The sequence below is a fragment of the Berghia stephanieae genome, chromosome 13 (assembly GCF_034508935.2).
Source record: "Berghia stephanieae isolate SIO BIC M18660-M18661 chromosome 13, UCSD_Bste_1.3, whole genome shotgun sequence".
Lineage (NCBI taxonomy): Eukaryota > Metazoa > Mollusca > Gastropoda > Nudibranchia > Aeolidiidae > Berghia > Berghia stephanieae.
This window is the reverse complement of record NC_088372.1, coordinates 34,506,407-34,527,401: the sequence shown is the minus strand read 5'-3', so window position 1 is coordinate 34,527,401 and position 20,995 is coordinate 34,506,407. Positions and strand designations below refer to the sequence as shown.

The window sequence follows — 20,995 nt, the reverse complement described above, 5'->3', positions numbered from 1 at the left end:
CGCATACACGGGTGTAACCTCAAACTGGAGTCTGCCTATATAAGCCAATAAAATGGAGAGACAAAACAAGGGAGTGAATGGGACTCACGTTCACTTTGTTTTGTCCCCTTTTACACGAGTACAATTTACTCCCTGTATTTTACTGTGCAGGATTTTAGAGTGATAAAAAAATAATTTTTAAATTGACTTTGTTATCAGCTTATCATTTTATTTGGCATTTTTTGCATTTGGTTCATCCCGACGTGACACCGCTGTGAGAGCATGGGTCACAAATTAAAGGAGCTTTTGGTTTTCATTGAAGGTTCTGAATGATTTGAGGAATATTTTAACTTTTCTATTTCGTACTCTCCGCCAGATCAAACAGACCCAGCTATCCAATCATTGCTCGATAGCCAAGAGGGTAAGAAAAAGAAGAAGATGATGAAGAAGAAGAAGAAGAAGAAGAAGAAGAAGAAGAAGAAGAAGAAGGAGGAGGAGGAGGAGGAGGAGGAGGAGGAGGAGGAGGAAGAAGAAAAGAAGAAGAAGAAGAAGAAAGAAGAAGAAGAAGAAGAAGAAGAAGAAGAAGAAGAAGAAGAAGAAGAAGAGAAGGAGGAGGAGAGGAGGAGGAGGAGGAGGAGGAGGAGGAGGAAGATGAAGAAGAAGAAGAAGAAGAAGAAGAAGAAGAAGAAGAAGAAGAAGAAGAAGAAGAAGAAGAAGAAGAAGAAGAAGAACAACAACAACAACAACAACAACAAAAACAAAAACAACAACAACAAAAAGAAGAAGAAGAAGGAGGAGGAGGAGGAGGGAAAAAAAGAAGAAGAGAGAAAGTGGAGGGGAGGAGAATACGTACGATTCAATGGTAGGAAAATTGTCCTTCAATAATCTGTGTGATGAAATGTGGAGACCTGACCAAATACTGGACACACCTGAATATAGAAAGGAAAAAAGGGGTGAATGAGGTGATTTCGAAGTAAATGGTTCAATTTTGATAATAAAATAAAGGGAGACGATTTTGTGTTAACGCATGACATAGTGACGCATAGTTGAATCCTTGAGAAAGGCACTCTACTCACATTCTCTCAACGTACTCAGGTTTAAACTGCGTTGTTTTTATCGGTGAAAATTGTATTATAGCCAAAAAGGCGTTATGTCTTGTCCTAGGGAGCCGTTGTAAAGCGCGTTCGCGAAGTCCCAGGTTTGAGAGTTTTTGCCAGGATGAGGGTCATTTAAATCGATCGATATTTGAAGGACGAGTTTTCTGACCAAATTTTTAAATATGGGTTTTTCCAGAGTACGGCAATACTTTTTCGCGAACGCCTGTATGGCTGACCGGGTTCGTGTCTTGTAAACTGATACCAATTATACATTTTAAAGGTATTCTCCCATATCAATGTCAAAGATAAACCAACTCTAGCCTTAGAATGTGACACTTAGCCAAAAGGTCCTTTACACACACATGTATTTTAGGTGACGTAAGCGTAGTAGTACAACACGAAGTGTCCAGAGTACCATCTTATTATTATTATCTTATGAGGTCAATTTTTAGGATATTGCATTTATTCTTCAGCATAACAAGGAGCGTAATCTTTCAGCAGAGCCATTCGGCCCATGGAGCCGGAGTTTATCCCCCGTTTCTCTAGCGTGACATGGACAATAGCAATTGCTTTCAATCCTTTGGATAGGACGCTAGTCTATGGCAAAGTACTTCCCGCCAGATTAACAGACCCAGCTACCCAATCACTGCTGGTTGGACAGGGGGGGGGGGGGGGTCAGAAAAAAATCTCGACTGCATGCGGGATCGATCTCGATCCCATTTCATGTTAAGCGAGTTTTTCAACCAACTGAGCTATTGAGAGAATTTACCCCTCCTCCCCCCTCCCCCCCCCCACCCCACCCCCAGTTTCATATTTGTGGCTATCAATATCAATTTAATTTCCCGTAACTAGTTTGAATAACGTTACAGAACGATTCGATACAAATAAAGGAAAATTGGTGATCAGAGTTGAGACGCTGTCAGCCGAAATATATCTTTTTTTTTTCTTTTTCTTTTTTTTTTTTCTTTTCTTACCGTTATAAGCCAGCAATTCCTCTCCGATGTAAGCGCCTTGCCCCTCGGAACAGCTGGGACAGTCGACCATCCAGCCGTTTCTAGAGTGGCAGTATTCCCAGGCCTTGTCCCAGGTGGTGGGCGCTGTGCTGACCTGATTGCATCGGTTTGGTTCTTGGATGTTATCGGCCATGATGACGATGTTGTCGTTACACACTGTGGGCGGGATGGGATGAGGGGGGAAGTGGTGTTTGAGGGGGGAGGGGGTTGAGAGGGGGGGGAGGGGTTGAGAGGGGGGGGGGGGGGGGTAAGTAAAGTTAATGCTGATCTTGGTGTATGTTGTAGTTTGTTTCCTTTTTTGTTGTGTTTGATTATTTTTTGTTTTGATTTGTTTGTTTGTTTGTTTTTGCTTTTGTCCTTTTTTTTTTTCTTCTTTTGCTAGTATGCACTAACATTGAAAGACATAAGGGGGGGGGGGGGGGGGGGGGGGGGGAGGTGTAAGTAAAGTTGATGCTGATCGTGGTGATTGTTGTAGTTTGTTTCCTTTTTTTGTTGTGTTTGATTATTTTTTTTTTTTGCTTTGTTTGTTTGTTTTTTGCTCTTGTTCTTTTTCTTTTTTTTTTTTTTTGTTCTTTTGCTAGTGTGCACTAACATTGAAAGACATAAAAAGAACAAGATGGCGTTGACTGGGTCATGTGGCCAGAATGGAAAAAGGGTCACTTCCCAAGACAGCCCTGTACTGGACATCAGATGGGAATAGAAAGCGGGGAAGACCCAAAGAAACCTGGCGAAGGACCATTGAGAAAGAATTAAAGTAAACAGGCCTGTCCTGGAATACAGACACCGCAAACGCAGCCGACTGCAAAAATTGGAGATGATTGGTGGATGCCCTATGTGCCTCAAGTCCTGAAGAGGATTAGGTATGTAAGTATGATTGTTTGCAAATATATATATATATATATATATATATATATATATATATATATATATATATATATATATATATATATATATATGAGTGTTGGTGGGTACTCGGAGGTACGAAAGTGCTCGAATGTGAGTGACAATTTATATTTTATATATAAATTCACTAAATAAAATACACCCAAAAATCAGCCTGTCTCGACTGGGAATCGAACCTCAGACCTCCAGATTAACGGTGAGACGTGCTATCTTTACGTCACAGAAGTTACCTGATACCTATAATATATTCTTCACAAGACTACAGTATTTCGCTGTAAACTCTTTCCCGTAATCGGAAGGTTTGAGTTTGAGGGGCAACCCCAATGGATGCAAGCCGATGTTTTGGGTGATAATTTTTCTAGTATTTTTTCTGATTTGGAGGACACTGCTACACAATTTTCAGATATAACAAAAACATTATTTGTATTTTTGAGGGGTAATGGTAAGTGATATTGATTGTGGATGTGATGGTTGCAGTGGGGATGGTGATGGTGGTGTTGTAATGGGGATGTGGGCGTTGTGAGAGGAATGTTGATGGTGCGTGCATTCAATGTTATGTGGATCACTATCCTGAGCTACCTTTTTCCATACAAACACTCAGGTAAAAAGTACTTGGCATAGTACAATTCCAGTTTTTGTTTTGTTTTAAGATGAAATGGTTCGACTTGATTACGGCAAAATCTTATGTTTGTTTTTAAGGATTTTACGGCGCTTGCGACACATTGAGGTCGTTTCAGCGCCAGTAAAAAGGAAGAAGATGGGATAGTCAAAATATATTTGATTTACAATACTCTTCAATAGTCGTAATGTCACTTCCTTCCTAATGACGCATGGTAACTTAGTAACACTGGCTCTAAACTATCGGAACAATGGCGGACGCCCGTATGAAATATTTCTCCGGCGAGCATAAAGGGTATCCAGAGGGGAAAAAAAAACATAAATTTGATCATGTTTTGACTTTTACACATTCTGATCACAAGGCATATGAAAAGTTCTAGCCCGCATGAAAAATAAAAAGGAATGAATTTCTTTGTTTAGAACCAAGATGGCCGCCGTTGCCGGGCGGCGTGACATCAGACTATTGAATCGTATTAAAAGCATACGAGAAAAGCAAGACAAAGGCGAATGGTACAAGTGGGGAACATATGTAGATTCCAAGATTATACCATCGTTGCGAATAGTCTTCCAGACACAAGCACAGGATCGCACTAAGATGAACACACGCAAATGCTTACACTATAGATACATTCAAAACTACAAATATAGAAATGCATAATAGAGAGATGATTTACAATGAAAAATATCATTTCCTAAAACTTTAAATGTCAATTTGACCGTTTCCCTCCCAGCGAACGACTCCGACGAGGGAAAGAACAAAACCAAGTAATTTCATTCCAAGACAATGGCAAAAAGCAAGCTGGGAAATAGATATAGAGATGTAGAAGGCACAGTAAGTGACCTCCCTGCCCACTATGGGAGGTCAAGAACCCCACCCAGGCAATACCTTAGAATCGTGATTTATATACGAAAAATGGTATAAATAGTCAAAGGCAGCATTGTGCGGATGACCTGTTTGTCCAGTGATTTTTGACAAAGGAATTTGTTTTCTAAAATTCTCTGATTTGAGCAAGAAAATTTCACTGCAATTGAATTAAATTCTTGCTGACATAATTATAATACCCTTTTCGCCTGTGATTTTTGTGCCTTCAGTTAGTTGGACTGTAATAATATTATTTCTAAGACAGTAAAATATCGTTTTCCACCAAAATCTCAAATTAAATTTATTGATGATGGTTGTTTTGTGCGGTAATGATTTTGGTGACGACGCATGCGGTAGGGACAGTTGTTGTAGTTGTGTTCATTATGGTGGCGTGGACACTTTTTTGAGAGCTTGATGGTTGATATACCGATTGTGGTTATTACTATATTACTATATTGGGGAATCGTAATAATGATGGTGATGATGATGATGATGATGATGATGATGATGATGATGATGATGATGTTGATGATGATGATGATGATGATGTCGTTGTTGTTGTTGATGATGATGATGATGATGTTGTTGTCGTTGTCGTTGATGATGATGATGATGATGATGATGATGATGATGATGATGATGATGATGTTGTCGTTGTTGCTGTTGATGATGATGATGATGATGATGATGATGATGATGATGATGATGATGATGTTGTCGTTGTTGCTGTTGATGATGATGATGATGATGATGATGATGATGGTGATGATGATGATGATGATGATGGTGATGATGATGATGATGATGATGATGATGGTGATGATGATGATGATGATGATGATGATGATGATGATGATGATGATGATGATGATGATGATGATGATACTAATAATTGTAATGACTAACGACTCAAATATACTCACAATATCGTGTCTGTGCCAATACGCCTACAGTCCATTGCGTGATGATGAAGGTTAATAACCAAAACGTCTTATACTTGAATGGTAAAACACACCGCCGAGACATTTTATTAGTCATCAGGTCTATAAGTGATAGCACACAATTAAAAAAGTACGACAATTGGTTTTGGTTGGTTGGATTTCCTCATGAAAAATGCACATTCATGTGAAGTCTCATAGCTTGTTTGTAACACTTTACAAGTCCTTTGATATGATTCTGGTCGAGAACTGTCTACAATAAATATTTAAAAAACTATTAAAATTAATGAACAAAAATGAATATAACCGCTTCGAAAAAAAATATAACAAAATACAACACATGGAACGTTTCGGGTCCAAAACCCTTCTTCAGCCAAAAACAAGAAACAATAAAAACAAAACATCACTTAAAATTTAAATCCATACAGACGTAGAAATGGATCTGGAGAATGTCTGTCCTGATTTAAAGTTATGTACGCACACATTAACTCTCTCCTTACCTACCATTTTCATGACTTCTTTTCCCCAAAAATTCTATACCTAACAAACACAGAACAACGTTTTACACTCAAACGCATGAGAAATAAGAGCATGTTAGATAATGCACGTTTTGTGTAGCCTTACAAACTTTATAAAACAACGATTTTTCATAAATTTTGTTCTGTGCAAAACAAATCTGATTAAGAAAAACGGTCATTGTATCGCAACAAATGTGACGATTTTCTTGTAGTTGGTAAGAAGAGGGTTAAAATTAAATATTATAAAAGTATTCATTGACCGAAGAAGATTTTTGAACCCAAAACATTCCCTGTTTAGTATTTTGTGATTTTTATGTGATAATAATTTTTTGTTAATCATTTTTTTTTTTTACATTTCACAGCTTCTGACAGCTCAGTATTACTTTGACAATAAAAATGGCACTGTTGCTTAATATTTCACATTGTAGCTTACGAAAAATCCATACCTACCATATTATGAAAAACTATTGCTTCGGTGCAAAAACTTTTTCGAGTAAGGTTTGTTTATCTATAGAAATTAGTATTATAGTAGTATCTAGTCCTTCAGAGCCCTTACTCTCTCCATACCGGCCATTTTCAGGATTTTCCCCAAAACTTCACACCCAACCTATACAAAAATAGATTTATTTCACTCAAACACAAAAGCTGTTATCTCGTTGTTGTTATAGATACATATTTTCGCTGCTAAACGAGATCTTCAACACAAGTTAATATAATTTAAACCATATCAAACATTTTTGTTGAAATATTATTATAACATACAAAATAAATAAGACTGAGAAATATGTTGGCTGTGTCGTAACAAATGTGATGATTTTTCCTATGGTGGTAATGAGGGAGTTAACTCTCTCCTTACCAACTATTTTCAGAATTTTACCCTAAACTTCATGATGACCCAACACAAAAATAGATTTTTCAAACAGATTAGCAACGAGTATTATATTCTATACTTTGTTTAAAAAATTGATCTCTGCAACACAGTGTCGAGTTTTTATAGCTATGACTATAACAAAAGGGAATCAGAATAAGAAAATTGTTGGTTGCATCGTAACGAATGTGACGATTTTCCTTTTGGTGGTAAGGAGAGGATTAAGGCCCATGGAGCTGGAGTTTATCCCGGTTTCTATAGCGTGAAACGGACAATAGCAATTGTTTGCTATCCTTTGGACAGGACACTAGTCTATCGCAAAGTACTTTCCGCCAAATCTAAAAGACTCAGCTACCCATTCACTGCTGGGTAGACAGGAGGGTCAGAAAAAGTGTCGACTGCACCCGGGATCGAACTTAGTCCCTTTCCGTATGAAGCGAGTGCTCTACCAACTGAGCTATCGGGACTCCCAAAGAAAAATAATAATATTTAAAAACTGATAAACTGACAATTTTCTTTTCACGTTTCAAAAACACTTAAATCACAAAATTGATCCAGTATCTTTTTCATCCTTGGAAAATATTTTTTAAAAACTTGAACAGATTTAATATATTATAATATTATCCCTGTGATAATAATCTGACCAGTTGGAAAAGACAATGAAATTTTAAACAGATTCCGTTGTCTTTATTCCTTGGTTCAAACCGAAATTTTAAAAATGATTATGTTACTTATATTCGTTGGTTGTAACCGAAATTAAATAATGATTCTGCTGCCTAAATTCCTATGTTAAAACCCAAACTAAATAACGATTTGTTGCTTTTATTTTTCGGTTAAAACCCAAACTAAATAACGATTCTGTTGCTTTTTTTCGGTTAAAACCCAAATTAAATCACGATTCTGTTGCCGATATTCCTTTGTTCACAACCGAAACTAAATAATGATTAATTTAATCCTTTACTTGAATCCAATTTAATCCTTGGTAAAACACAGCTGATCAGATGTCCTTTAATCCACGGAAAAGACACTGAAAGAATTATCCGATTCCGTTGTTTTTATAGGAAATAAATATAACAATCCTGTCTTAATTCATTGCTTTAAACACCGAATTTATGAATGAACCTCTTCTCTTGTCTTTATCCTTTATTCCTTGGGAAAGACATTGATATCACAAACCAATCGCGTAGTGTGTAGCGTTTAATCCATGGCAGAGATATGGTCAAACATTGCTGTGCTCTTGTGGGGGTGTTGATTCAGAGTTTTATAGGGCAATTCTCTGCTATGCAATGCTCTTGTGGGTGTTGATTCAGAGTTTTATAGGGCAATTCTCTGCTATGCAATGCTCTTGTGGGTGTTGATGCAGAGTTTTATAGGGCAAATCTCTGCTATGCAATGCTCTTGTGGGTGTTGATGCAGAGTTTTATAGGGCAATTCTCTGCTATGCAATGCTCTTGTGGGTGTTGATTCAGAGCTTTATAGGGCAAATCTCTGCTATGCAATGCTCTTGTGGGTGTTGATGCAGAGTTTTATAGGGCAATTCTCTGCTATGCAATGCTCTTGTGGGTGTTGATTCAGAGCTTTATAGGGCAAATCTCTGCTATGCAATGCTCTTGTGGGTGTTGATTCAGAGCTTTATAGGGCAAATCTCTGCTATGCAATGCTCTTGTGGGTGTTGATTCAGAGCTTTATAGGGCAAATCTCTGTAAAACGATAAAATAAAGAAATATGTAAAACGTTCATAAAAGTTTCTCTCCTCCCCCCCCCCCCCAAACCACAAAATGTGTTCTCTGAAAAAAACAATAGTACTAGAAGTTTAAGACGAATTTCCCATTGAAATATTTTCATTAAGCTTTTATGGAGAAAAAGAAGAAAAAGAAGAAAAAGAAGAAGAAGAAGAAGAAGAAGAAGAAGAAGAAGAAGAAGAAGAAGAAGAAGAAGAAGAGATGATGATGATGATGATGATGATGATGATGATGATGATGATGATGATGGACGACATATATCAAGGCTTCTATTCACAATTGTCTATGATTGATGAGAAATAGGTCGAAGCATCTGTGCATTATTCAATGCTGGAACATCACAAAGAAAGGAGATCGAAGAGAATTTAAAATGATCGAACTTCTTGTCCACTCCCTTCCACATCACTCCCATAAACCAACAACTTTCGCACACTGACAAAACAATTTTTCATATTTTGGCAAGAAGAAAAATAAACTCTTATTCTTTAGGTACAGATAGTATGCGCTTGTCTAAGATGTTCATAACATTGCCATCCGGAAGTATAACGGACCAACACACAAAACTGTTTGTATCTATGAACGTTTATAGTCGGGTTAATACAGTTCAGTGAGCATTACTCATAAACGCGGATGGCAAAAAACAATAACAAAGACCTGAGTGACGTCATCTTCGAACTATCAATAGATAGTATGCACTTGTCTAAGATGTTCACAACATTGCATCCGGAAGCATAATGGACCAACACACAAAACTATGCCATGTGTAACCATGAACGTTTATAGTCAGTTTAATGTAGTTTAGTGATAATTACTCATAAACGCAGATGGCAATAACAATAACAGACTCGAGTGATGTCAACTTCATTCTATCTATACTCGAACGATTTAAAATGATCCCCTAACATGTCAAAAATTCTTAAACCTGAGAAGTCTCTATCATTATATTTGAAGTTTCGGATTCAAGAAATTTCTGATAAGTTGAGAATCATTTTGTTTTGTTGACACTGGCTACAGTTTTTTTTAATGGCCACAACATGTTGTAAGTGTGTTTTAATTATTTATATTTATAGGCGTGACGTAGAGCATGGACCAATCAACCATTCTGTCACGGTTCAGTGAGCACGATCGATTTTTATTGTTGTGATTTGTTTGTTTTTTTTATTGGGTTACTTACTATCTGGACAGAGATAGTGTGTCGCAATTTGACACTTTGTTTCATAGTCTACCTTTAGCCTACATAACGTGTGTGTCGGTATTTGTGTGTACGTGTGTTGCTGTTATTTGAGTAATGTGTATGTGTATATACGTCTTATGGACCGGAGGTGGTGATTGGCGTGTTGTGACATGACACACAGCTCACAGCACACACATGACCCATCATACTAATTTTTATATTAAGTATAGATAGAATGCGCTTGGCCAAGGAGTTCACAACATTGCCATCCGGAAGTATAACGGACCAACACACAAACTCTGTGTAACCATGAATTTTTTAGTCTGGTTAATACAGTTTAGGTGAGAACAACTCACAAACGCGAGATGGCAAAAACAATAACAAAGGCCTGAGTGACGTCATCTGCATACTATCTATAGGCCTACACATTATAATCAAAATCACACAACACACGAGTGACACATTACATTTATATCAAAACATTACAATTACACACCATCTGAAAGAAATATTCCTGCAAAATAATGTCAAGAATCCTTCACGCATTCAAAAAGGTCTGTCTTGTTGTTTTGTTTTGTTTGGGGTTTTTTGTTATTGTTTTTTTAAATTTTTGTTTGTTTGTTTGGAGTTTTTCCCTTGTGAACTTTACAAGGCAATAATTGAATACCTTTAAACAACCTTCGTTAAAACAAATTGGCAGAAATAGAGATAAGATGTTTGTCTTTTAGACAGACGCGGTTCAAATTTTATATCAATAATATGTCGGGATTTTTCCGCCGCTGTACAGTTTTAAAACGGCTTTTTTCACCTTTAATGCCCATTTTTTATTTTTGAAGTGGTATAGAAAGAAAGCTGAAACCTTCTTCATTAATACAGTACCAAATTTTGCTCTGTACGTTTTTTTTTTTTTGTTTTTTTTTTTGATGGCCGAGGTATTAATGGTTGAATGACCCGGTTTAAAATTTGTCCTATTCTCGACGCGTGACGCAAAATATACAGTTTTTTTTCTGCCAGAAAAATGACGTCTATTGTGGTACCTATGTATAACCTCCCGTATGGATTTGGTCAACTACTAACGTTTCACTTATGGCGTGAGGTTTGCTTTAAGATATCAAAATAACACCTAGTATAAACCATCCTATTTAAAGCCTGATCATCGCTCCCAAATTCAATGTTTGCCTTCATCGCCAACCTGGGGTACCTTATCGCTCCCCCCCCCCCCCCCCCGCCCCGAGGGGGGCAATATCGCCCACTTTGAGAGCCACTGTCGGGCGATATTACTATTGCGACAGAGTCAACGGTGTCAGCCGCCAGGTACTCATTTTACTCATGAGTACGGTGAGGGAAAATGAGGAAAGAGCTTTTTTTTCCCCCAAGGATTCAACTATGAGCCACCCATAGCGGGACTCGAACCCTGGACTCTCTCGTCCGAATGAGAGTGTTATACCACAAGTCCACAAAGCCACACCATCACTTCCGGTCCCAAGGCGAGTGTCATTCCACAAGACCTAAAAGCCACACTATCACTTCCGGTCCGAATGCGAGTTTCATAGCACAAGACCTCAAAGCCACACTATCACTTCCGGTCCGAAGGCGAGTGTCATTCCACAAGACCACATAGCTGCACAAACCAAATACCTTCAGCAGACCGTTGACTAAACCTTAAACCCGGAACTTTTTATATACCGAAATATCTCGGGCAACAACAACAAAAACACTATAGCTACCCTAAATAGAAAGTAAATAAAATCCTTTGGTATTCACAATTCACACCCCCCTCACCACTGTCAGTACAAAACTGTCGTACTATGGAAAATCCCATCTTTAAAAATTTGGCCAGAAAACTCGTCCTTCAAATATCGATCGATTTAAATGACCCTCATCTTAGCAAAAACTCTCAAACATGGGACTTCGCGACGAAGTCCCAGGTTTGCGAGTTTTTGCCAAGACGAGGGTCATTTAAATCGATCGATATTTGAAGGACGAGTTTTCTGGCCAAATTTTTAAATTTGGGATTTTCCAGAGTACGGCAGAAATGATGTTGTCCTTTGTGTCACCCAAAACCCCGTGGTCATGTGACCTGGTTATCGATGACCGGTGAAACGTAACGAAACGACGGAACGGTTGATATGGTACAGTGTATGGGCTCTTACTTCTACTAGTAATCCACATTAACCAAAAGGTCGAGGCTATTATATTATAGATAGTATGCGCTTGGCTAAGAGGCTCACAACATTACCATCCGGAAGTATAACGGACCAACACACAAAACTATGTGTAACCATAAACGCTTATAGTCTGGTCAATACAGTTAAGTGAGAATTACCCACAAATATGGATGGCAAAAAAACAATAACAAATGTCTGAATGTGTCATCTTCGTTCTATCTATAGCATGACAACATAATCTGAGTGAATGCAATTGGATTCAGTAGTCTGATGTCACACCACCCGGCAACGGCGGCCATCTTGGTTCTAAACAAAGAAAATCATTACTTTTTATTCTTCATGCTGGCTAGAACTTTTCATATGCCTTGTGATCAGAATGTGTAAAAGTCAAAACACGGTCAAATTTATGGGGTTTTTTTTTCCTCTGGATATGCTTTATGCTCGCAGGAGAAATAATTCATACGGGCGTCCGCCATTGTTCCGATAGTTTAGAGCCAGTGTTACTAAGTTACCATGCGTCATAAGGAAGGAAGTGACGTTACGACTGTTGAAGCGTATTTCCACTCTGGTCCATCTTGCTCTCTATTTGACCTTTCCTCTCTGTCAGTCTCCTGTTTTATCTTAACAAAGTGAGTGCAACTCACTTGTTTTAGTTTCCGAACCGTACAGGAATCGGACGCGGACGTTTTATCTCGGAATCAAAATTTCTTTCAATTTCTTACCAACAAAGTGAAAAAACACATGGGGTTTCTTTGTTATTGTGTTTAGAACAGATTGGATGATCAGTTCTCACTTAATTAATGTTTTAATAGTAATATAAACGTTTAAGGTTACACGCAGTTTTGTTTCATGTGTTTGTTGTGAATAAATTACAGAAATGCATAGCGTCTGTGACACACTAATTATTCAGGAACAGGACAAGAAATTGGATTCAATAGTCTGATGTCACGTCGCCCAACAACGTCGGCCATCTTGGTTCTAAACAAAGAAAACCGGTTCTTTTTATTTGTCACGCTGGCTAGAAATTTTCATATCTCTTGTGATCAGAGTGCGTAAAAGTCAAAACATGATCAGATTTATAATACTTTTTCCCTCTAGATACGCTTTTATGTTCGTCAGAGAAATAGTTCATAAGGGCGTCCGCCATTATTCCTATAGCTTAGAGCCAGTTACTAAGTTACCATGCGTCATTACGAGGGAAGTGACGTGATGACTGTTGAAGAGTATTGAATGTACTCAGTTTACAACCTCATGCCACCAAAATAAAGTTGAAAGGGAGTTGGACTAGTTAGAATTTCTAAAGAAAAGACCAAAATTCTGGGTCCCTCGACCTTTTATTTATCACGAAATGATTGATTTGGAGTTTGGTTTGTGATTTGGGTTTTTTGTTTGTTTGTTTGTTTGTTTTGTTTTTTGTTTTTTTATTTGTTTGTTTGTTAATAATTAATTGAAGAGTGGTTTTCCAAAACTCCCTAACTCCGTTTTTTCCCCATTTTGAGATATTGAGGATTATTTCCCTTAAAATCTCTCATTCGGTCTATTATTTTATCAAATTTAGACTTCAAATTCACACAAATCTAGGGGAGCTCTTGTGCCATTTGATGCTTAAAATTAAAGTTCACTTTTTGATATTTCTCAAGGATGGAAAATCTCAAAACCCAGCCTTCAATTGATTAATGTATTTATTAATTTGGGCCTTTATACAGCGTATTATCCACTAAACGTTCTTAAAGGGGTCCAACAATTAACCTGTAGGACGAGGCTTGATGCCCATTAGACAATATTGCATTTTGTTTTCGGACGTAGACAACGCTCTTACACCTTCTCTGTCATACTCTGGAAAAACAAATATTTAGAAATGTGGTCAGAAAACTCGTCCTTCAAGTATCGATCGATTTAAATGACCCTCGTCTTATCAAACACTTTCAAACCTGGGACTTCACCGATCGATATTTGAAGGACGAGTTTTCTGGCCAAATTTCTGAATGTTTTTTTTTTATTTCCAGAGCACAGCAGTGCTGCTGAGTACGGTGAGAGAAAGTGAACAAAACACATTTTCCAAAGACTCTGCGTTTCACCACTGGCGAGTGTCATGCCACAAGACAACATGCTATTTATTTATTTATTTATTTGTTTGTTTATTTATTCATCTATTCTCTGATTTATGTTTGGATGTCTTAGAAATAGTGCTCATCAGTCATTCTAATGTTTAACAAAATATATGTACAATAAATGTGTGTGTCATGTGTGTGAGTTGTGTATGTGTATATGTGTATATCTGGTTGCAATAAAGCAACGGGCACATTATAGAAAGGTGAAGATAGGGGAAATCTGACATGTACAAATTGACAATGAACCCGAGTCTGACAACGACAACAGAAGAGAGAGAGAGAGAGAGAGAGAGAGAGAGAGAGAGAGAGAGAGAGAGAGAGAGAGAGAGAGAGAGACGTTTGGATGGCAAAGACAGATGATACTGTCAATGTGTGTCGTCCAGACCTGACATCTATTAGTTACGAACAAGTCGTAGAAATGTTGGCTCTCATACACTTCAACTAGTCGTAACGTCACTTCCTTCCTAATGACGCATGGTAACTTAATAACACTGGCTCTAAACTATCGGAACAATGGCGGACGCCGTATGCTCCGGCGAGCATAAAAGCGTATCCAGAGGAAAAAAACCCCCATAAATTTGATCATGTTTTGACTTTTACACATTCTGATCACAAGGCATATTATGAAAAGTTCTAGCCAGCGTGAAGAATAAAAAGTAATGATTTTTTTGGTTTAGAACCAAGATGGCCGCCGTTGCCGAGCGGCGTGACATCAGACTACTGAATCCAATTGCAGAACTTTATGAGCATCTCACATTCCCTTACAGAGAGAACGTCAACATAGCATTGCGCATGCGTCTCTCTTATCAACTGAAGAAATCTATCGTTTGGTTAATGAGATATCACTAATTATATTATTTGAGATATCTCTTTTCAAAATGTTATGATATACACATTAAATAAAATAAAAAAATAAACAATAAATTTATTTTGATGAAAAATTTACAGTGATGTGTTGCAAAGAATGAAAAATAATAAAGACTGCACTCAAGATTACGATGACCCGCTGTGAAATCACTGACTTCACGGTTCGGTAACTCAGACTAAAATAGCTGAGAAACGATTTAACTGGTGCATCACTGTGAACATTCATCAAAATAAGTTTATTGGTTATATTTTTATGTTATTGAGCTTTATATAGCGCAATATCCACTAAATGTGCTCAAAGCGCTTTACAAGGGGTCCCCGGTCAACAGCAACATTTAACATGTAGGACGGGGCATGACGCCTGTTAGGCGATATTACAATTTTTCGGACAAAGACAACGCTGTTAACGTCAGGTACTCATTTTACACCTGAGTACGGTGAGAGAATGTGAGTAAAGAGCCTTTTCCAAGGACTCAACTATGCACCGAGCGCGAGGCTCGAACCCAGGACCTTCCAATCCGAAAGCGAGTGTCATACCACTAGACCACATAGCCGCACATATAAAAGTATGTATAGATAGTATGCAGATGACGTCACTCAGGCCTTTGTTATTGTTTTTGCCATCCGCGTTTGTGAGTTGTTCTCACTAAACTGTATTAATCAGACTATAAAAGTTCATGGTTACACAGAGTTTGTGTGTTGGTCCGTTGTACTTCCGGATGGCAATGTTGTGAACTCCTTGGCCAAGCGCATTCTATCTATATAATAACATTTTTAAAGTGACAAAGACACAGCTGTTAACGACCAGGTTCTCGTTTTATACAATAACAAAGACCTGAGTGACGTCATCTTCGTTCTATCTAGAATCATATCACAACAAAATCACTTGAGTACACAGTCGGTTTAATTCCACGTGAGCATTTTTGAAATCATCACCATAAAAATCACACAATGAATATGAAGCATTAGAAAAGTCTAGCCGAAGGTGTGAACCCAACAGACAACACCAGAGTAAAAACGTGGCCTTCGTAACGTTATGACCTGATACTGACCAAAAAATGACGTCAAAATGCCAGTCTTTTGCCACAAAAGAATACAAATCGTGAGTTGTATTCAATAGTTCAACCAATGAAATAACTTGTCTCCATGAGCTTTACTAACGACAACTCACTAGGCGGTGCAAAAACCAAATAATGACGTCAAACTGCCAGTCCTTTTGGATTTCAGTGTCAGGCTATAACATAACGATGGCTAAGGTGAAAGCCACTACACCACTCACCCAAGCCAGTAAGTAGAATGTTAAAATTTGAATAAAAAAATAAAAATTGTCCTTGTTAGTTTTGATTGAATATGTCCGTCATGTTCTATCTAAACCAATAGAACTAGAAAATGGACCCTGGTCACGCCGCTCTCTTTACTCAGACAGTGAACAGCTCCCGCTGTGCTATCATGTTAATGTTATCAGCTTCATCATCATAATACGGAGTTTGTTGTAAGATTTGTATACACAAGTGGTGGGAGGATTGACTGTTCCGTACTCGCTTTTCGATCGGTTTTAAACCCTCTCCTTACTAACTACTGATGCTGTGCGTTTCGTGTAAAAACTCGTAACATCCACCAGCCGGATATATCGTACCCACACACAAAATATTGTGTTACCTTAAACGTTTATAGACTGATTAATACAACTTTGTGAGAACTACTCATAAAGACTGATGGCTAAAAACAATAACAAAGAGCCGAGTGACGTCAATTTTGTTCTATCGATTGGTGCTTTGCGCTGAGCCAAAAAGCTCACAACATTCGCCAGCCGGAAATAACGTTCAAACACACAAAGCTATAGATAGTTCTTAGTTGACGTCACTCTGGTTTTTGGTATTGTTGTTTTTTTTGTGCCATCCGCGATTATGAGTAATACTCACTAAACTGTATTAACCAGACAATAAATGGTCATGGATACACACAGTTTTGTGTGTTGGTCCGTTATACTTCCGGATGGCAATGTTATGAGCTTCTTAGCCAAGCGCATACTATCTATACGTTAAACATCGGATTAATACAATTTAGTGAGAACTACTCATAAAAATGGTTGGCTGAACATAACAACAACGAGCTGAGTGACGTCAAATTTGTGATTATATATATTTAGATAGAATGAAGTTGACGTCACTCGGGTCTTTGTTATTGTTTTTTGGACCATCCACGTTTATAAACAATTCTCACTTTAACTGTATTATCCAGGCTATAAAAGTTCAAGGTTACACAGAGTTTTTGTCCGTTATACTTCCGGATGGCAATGTTGTGAGCTTCTAAGCCAAGCGCATACTATCTATAGGAAAATCATCACACTTTTTACGATGAGTAAAATAAACTTTAAAAAAAAATAATTCAAACTTTTCTTGTCAGCCACAAATTTTGAAGAAAAATCCTTATTATATTTTATATCAACTTAGACTTAATGCTGTTTGGTAGGGCTTGTCCTCCAAAGAAATGTGTTTTGGAAATCGAATGGAATCTTCAATTTAATAAACGAAAACAGGTAACGTGGACGTTTGGGGTTTTCCCTTGATAAAAAACACACGATGAATGAAACACTAAAGACGTATGACGTTGTTTGAATGTAATTTGTATTGTTGAGGGAGATAGAAAGAAGAAAAAGGGAAGAGAAGAAGAGATCGAAAGAAATATGAAGAGATGGATGTGAAAATAGAGAAAGAGAGAGAGAGAGAGAGAGAGAGAGAGAGAGACAGAGACAGAGAGAGAGAGAGAGAGAGAGAAAGAGGGGGGGGGGGAAATGGAGAGAGAAGGGGGGAGACAAGGAGAAATATAGAGAGGTAGAGAGATATAAGACAGAGGGAGAGAGAGAGAAAGAGAGAAAGAGAGAAAGAGAGAGAGAGAGAGAGAGAGAGAGAGAGAGAGAGAGAAGGAGAGGGAGAGAGGAGGGGGAGAAAGACAAGGATAAATATTATAGAGAGGCAGAGAGAGAGAGATAGGAGAGAGAGAGATAAGAGAGAGAGAGAGAGAGAGAGAGAGAGAGAGAGAGAGAGAGAGAGAGACTATTAGGACATGGCTGAGTTGACAATTCATTGCAATGTTACTTGGGCCACTCGGGTTCAATTTCATTTTTGGAACTTTTTGAACGTCAAAATACTATCAATAAATACGAAAACAGCAGCGACGCTTATTGTAAAAAAAAAACTACGTGACCACTGCCTCAAAACGGTTACATATTGGAAAGATATATATATATATATATATATATATATATATATATATATATATATATATATATATATATATATTATATATATATATATCTTGAAGGATGCAATTATAATACACCAACGTCGTTAAGAGAGATCACTTCAAACATAAGCACCTCTGAGAGTGAATACCATACTAACCTCTTAACCTTCAATCAGAACGTACGAAATGGATGCCTTTTGCTCCAATTAACGGGTTTTTACATAATATCGTTTAAGAGCTACCGTCAATTGGGATAACTTTGCCTAAAGGGGAAGCTTTGCCTCTTGCATTTTGGACCAATAATAGATAATTTGGTTCTGTGGCAATTATTTCTTTTGATAGAAATTCAAGTCTTTTAATGCAAAAAAGCTGAGATTATCCAAAATGCTCCAAATTCACAGAGGCAAAGTTTCCCCTTGAGGCAAAGTAACCCTAATTGACGCTAATAGATACAACGAAGATAACGTCACTCAGGTCTTTGTTATTGGTTTTTGCCATCCGCGTTTATGAGCACTTCTCACTAAACTGTATGAACCAGACTATAAATGTTCATAGTTACACATAGTTTTGTGTGTTGGCCCATTATTATAGTTCCGGATGGCAATGTTGTGAGCTTCTTAGCCAAGCGCATACTATCTATAGGTTCTAAAAACCTTTAAATGCTCTGCGTAACTTTCATGCATAGATACAATTTACTAATTATATAAACAACATTCAATGTTAATTGATAAAAATTGATATAAGTATTATATAGATAGAATGCGCTTGGCCAACGAGTTCACAACATTGCCATCCGGAAGTAGAACGGACAAACACACAAATTCTGTGTAACCATGAACTTTTATAGTCTGGTTAATACAGTTTAGTGAGAACAACTCACAAACGCGGATGGCAAAAACAATAACAAAGGCCTGAGTGACATCCGAGGTTTGAGTGTTTGTGACAAGATAGGGTCATTTTAATCGATCGATAATCAAAAACTTTCCAAGATTTTTCTAAAAGAATAGACCAACCAATTATCTCTGTCGTCTCTCTGGAATTTAGTCATGTATTTGTAAAGCGCTTTGAGCACGTTAGTGGATATTGCGCTTTATAAAAGCTCAAGTTATTTTTTTAACTTATGTCTTTATACTCTTCACTAGTCGTAACGTCACTTCCTTCCTAATGATGCATGGTAGCTTAGTAACACTGGCTCTAAACTATCGGAACAATGGCGGACGCCCGTATGAAATATTTCTCCGGCGAGCATAAAATCGTATCCAGAGGAAAAAAAAAACCCCCATAAATTTGATCATGTTTTGACTTTTACACATTCTGATCACAAGGCATATGGAAAGGGAATGAAAAGTTCTAGCCAGCATGAAGAATAAAAAGTAATGATTTTCTTTGTTTAGAACCAAGATGGCCGCCGTTGCCGGGTGGCGTGACATCAGACTACTGAATCCTATTGTTTGTTTTTTGTTGTTGTTGTTTCCTAAGGAGGATTTTGAGCTCGAAACGTTCCGTGTTCTTTTTTGAAGCTGTTATATTCATTCTTTGGACATTGAAAGGAGGAGTTTTTGGTCAAAATTTTATAATAGGTAAGATGTCAGAGTACAGGTGTATAGAAGTGGAAAATGTGTTCGGATTTCACACGTTTTGACTAGTCCTTCAGAGACACGTGGCCCGTGGACCGGCGTTTATTCCGGTTTCTATAGCGTGAAAAGGACATGCCTTAGCAATTGCTTGATGTTCTTTAGAAAGGACACTGACTGACCTATCGCAAAACTACTTTCCGCCAGATCCAAATGACCCAGCTACCCAATCACTGCTGGTTGGACGAAAGTTCTACCAAATGAGTTATATGGACCCCCCCCCCCCCCCCCCCCCCCCCAGTCAGACATTTGAATTTGATAATCAGCCTAAAGACCTTTGCACGTTGAACTTGCGCATTAAATCTCGTTTTGCAAAATGACAAATATCCCACGATGCAATAGGGAACAAAATGGTGGTGTCAAAAACAAAACAAAAAAACAACAACAAAAACAAACTGGTTCCAATCTCATTTGAAGTGTAAAACCACTCTTTCGGAGGACTAGATAGATAATTTGTGTTTTTGATCTTCTGGTTTCAGAGTGCTGCCATCTTATCTTCGATCTATGTATAGATAGTATGAAGTTGACGTCACTCAGTTCTTTGTTATTGTTTTTTTTGCCATCCACGTTTATGAGTAATTTTCACTAAACTGTATTAACCAGATTATAAACGTTCATGGCTACTACACATAGTTTGCTGTGTTGGTCCGTTATATTTCCGGATAGCAATGTTGTGAACTTCTTAGCCAAGCGCATACTATCTATAAGATGGCCGTCAATAAAGATCACCCATCCATTAAAATAGTTATACCAACTTATGATTCAATATGTAACCTATTCAATATTAGTCCCCCAAAGGAATTATTACAAAGATAGTTCCAATGAGTTTGGAACCGGAAAATCCTATCGTTTAAATAGCCAAGCCGCTTATGAGTTACATAATTTATCGCGTTTTAGAGTATTTTCTGATGTTTTCTTGTCTTACGTAAAATTAGAAAAACGCATCGTCATCATCATCATCATCATCATCATCATCATCATCATCATCATCATCATCATCATCATCATCATCATCATCGTCGTCGTCGTCATCATCATCATCATCATCGTCATCATCATCATCATCATCATCATCATCATCATCATCATAATCTCAACAACAACAACAACAACAGAAACAAAAAGTACTGTTACAACTTCTACTACTACTACTACTACTACTACTACTACTACTACTACTACTACTACTACTACTACTACTACTACTGCTACTACCTACTACAGTACTACTACTACTACTACATCACTACTACTACT

At 37.7% G+C, this 20,995-nt stretch overlaps 1 protein-coding gene across 11 annotated transcripts in view; it reads right to left on the bottom strand.

The window, feature by feature from the left end:
• LOC144959121 (uncharacterized) overlaps positions 1–20,995 on the bottom strand; it is a 105,336-nt gene that overhangs the window by 70,027 nt on the left and 14,314 nt on the right. For 9 of the 11 annotated variants that reach the window (XM_078891558.1, XM_078891556.1, XM_078891549.1 and 6 more), the window contains exons 2-4: positions 5,396–5,663; positions 2,051–2,245; positions 833–908 (exon numbers count right to left, since the gene is read on the bottom strand). In XM_078891558.1, coding sequence (XP_078747684.1) covers positions 833–908; positions 2,051–2,245; positions 5,396–5,510 — 386 coding nt within the window. In that variant the 5' untranslated portion in view covers positions 5,511–5,663. Of the gene's footprint in view, positions 1–832; positions 909–2,050; positions 2,246–5,395; positions 5,664–7,757; positions 8,497–20,995 lie in introns of those variants that run through there. The other 2 variants (XM_078891551.1, XM_078891557.1) reach the window with 2 other exon arrangements.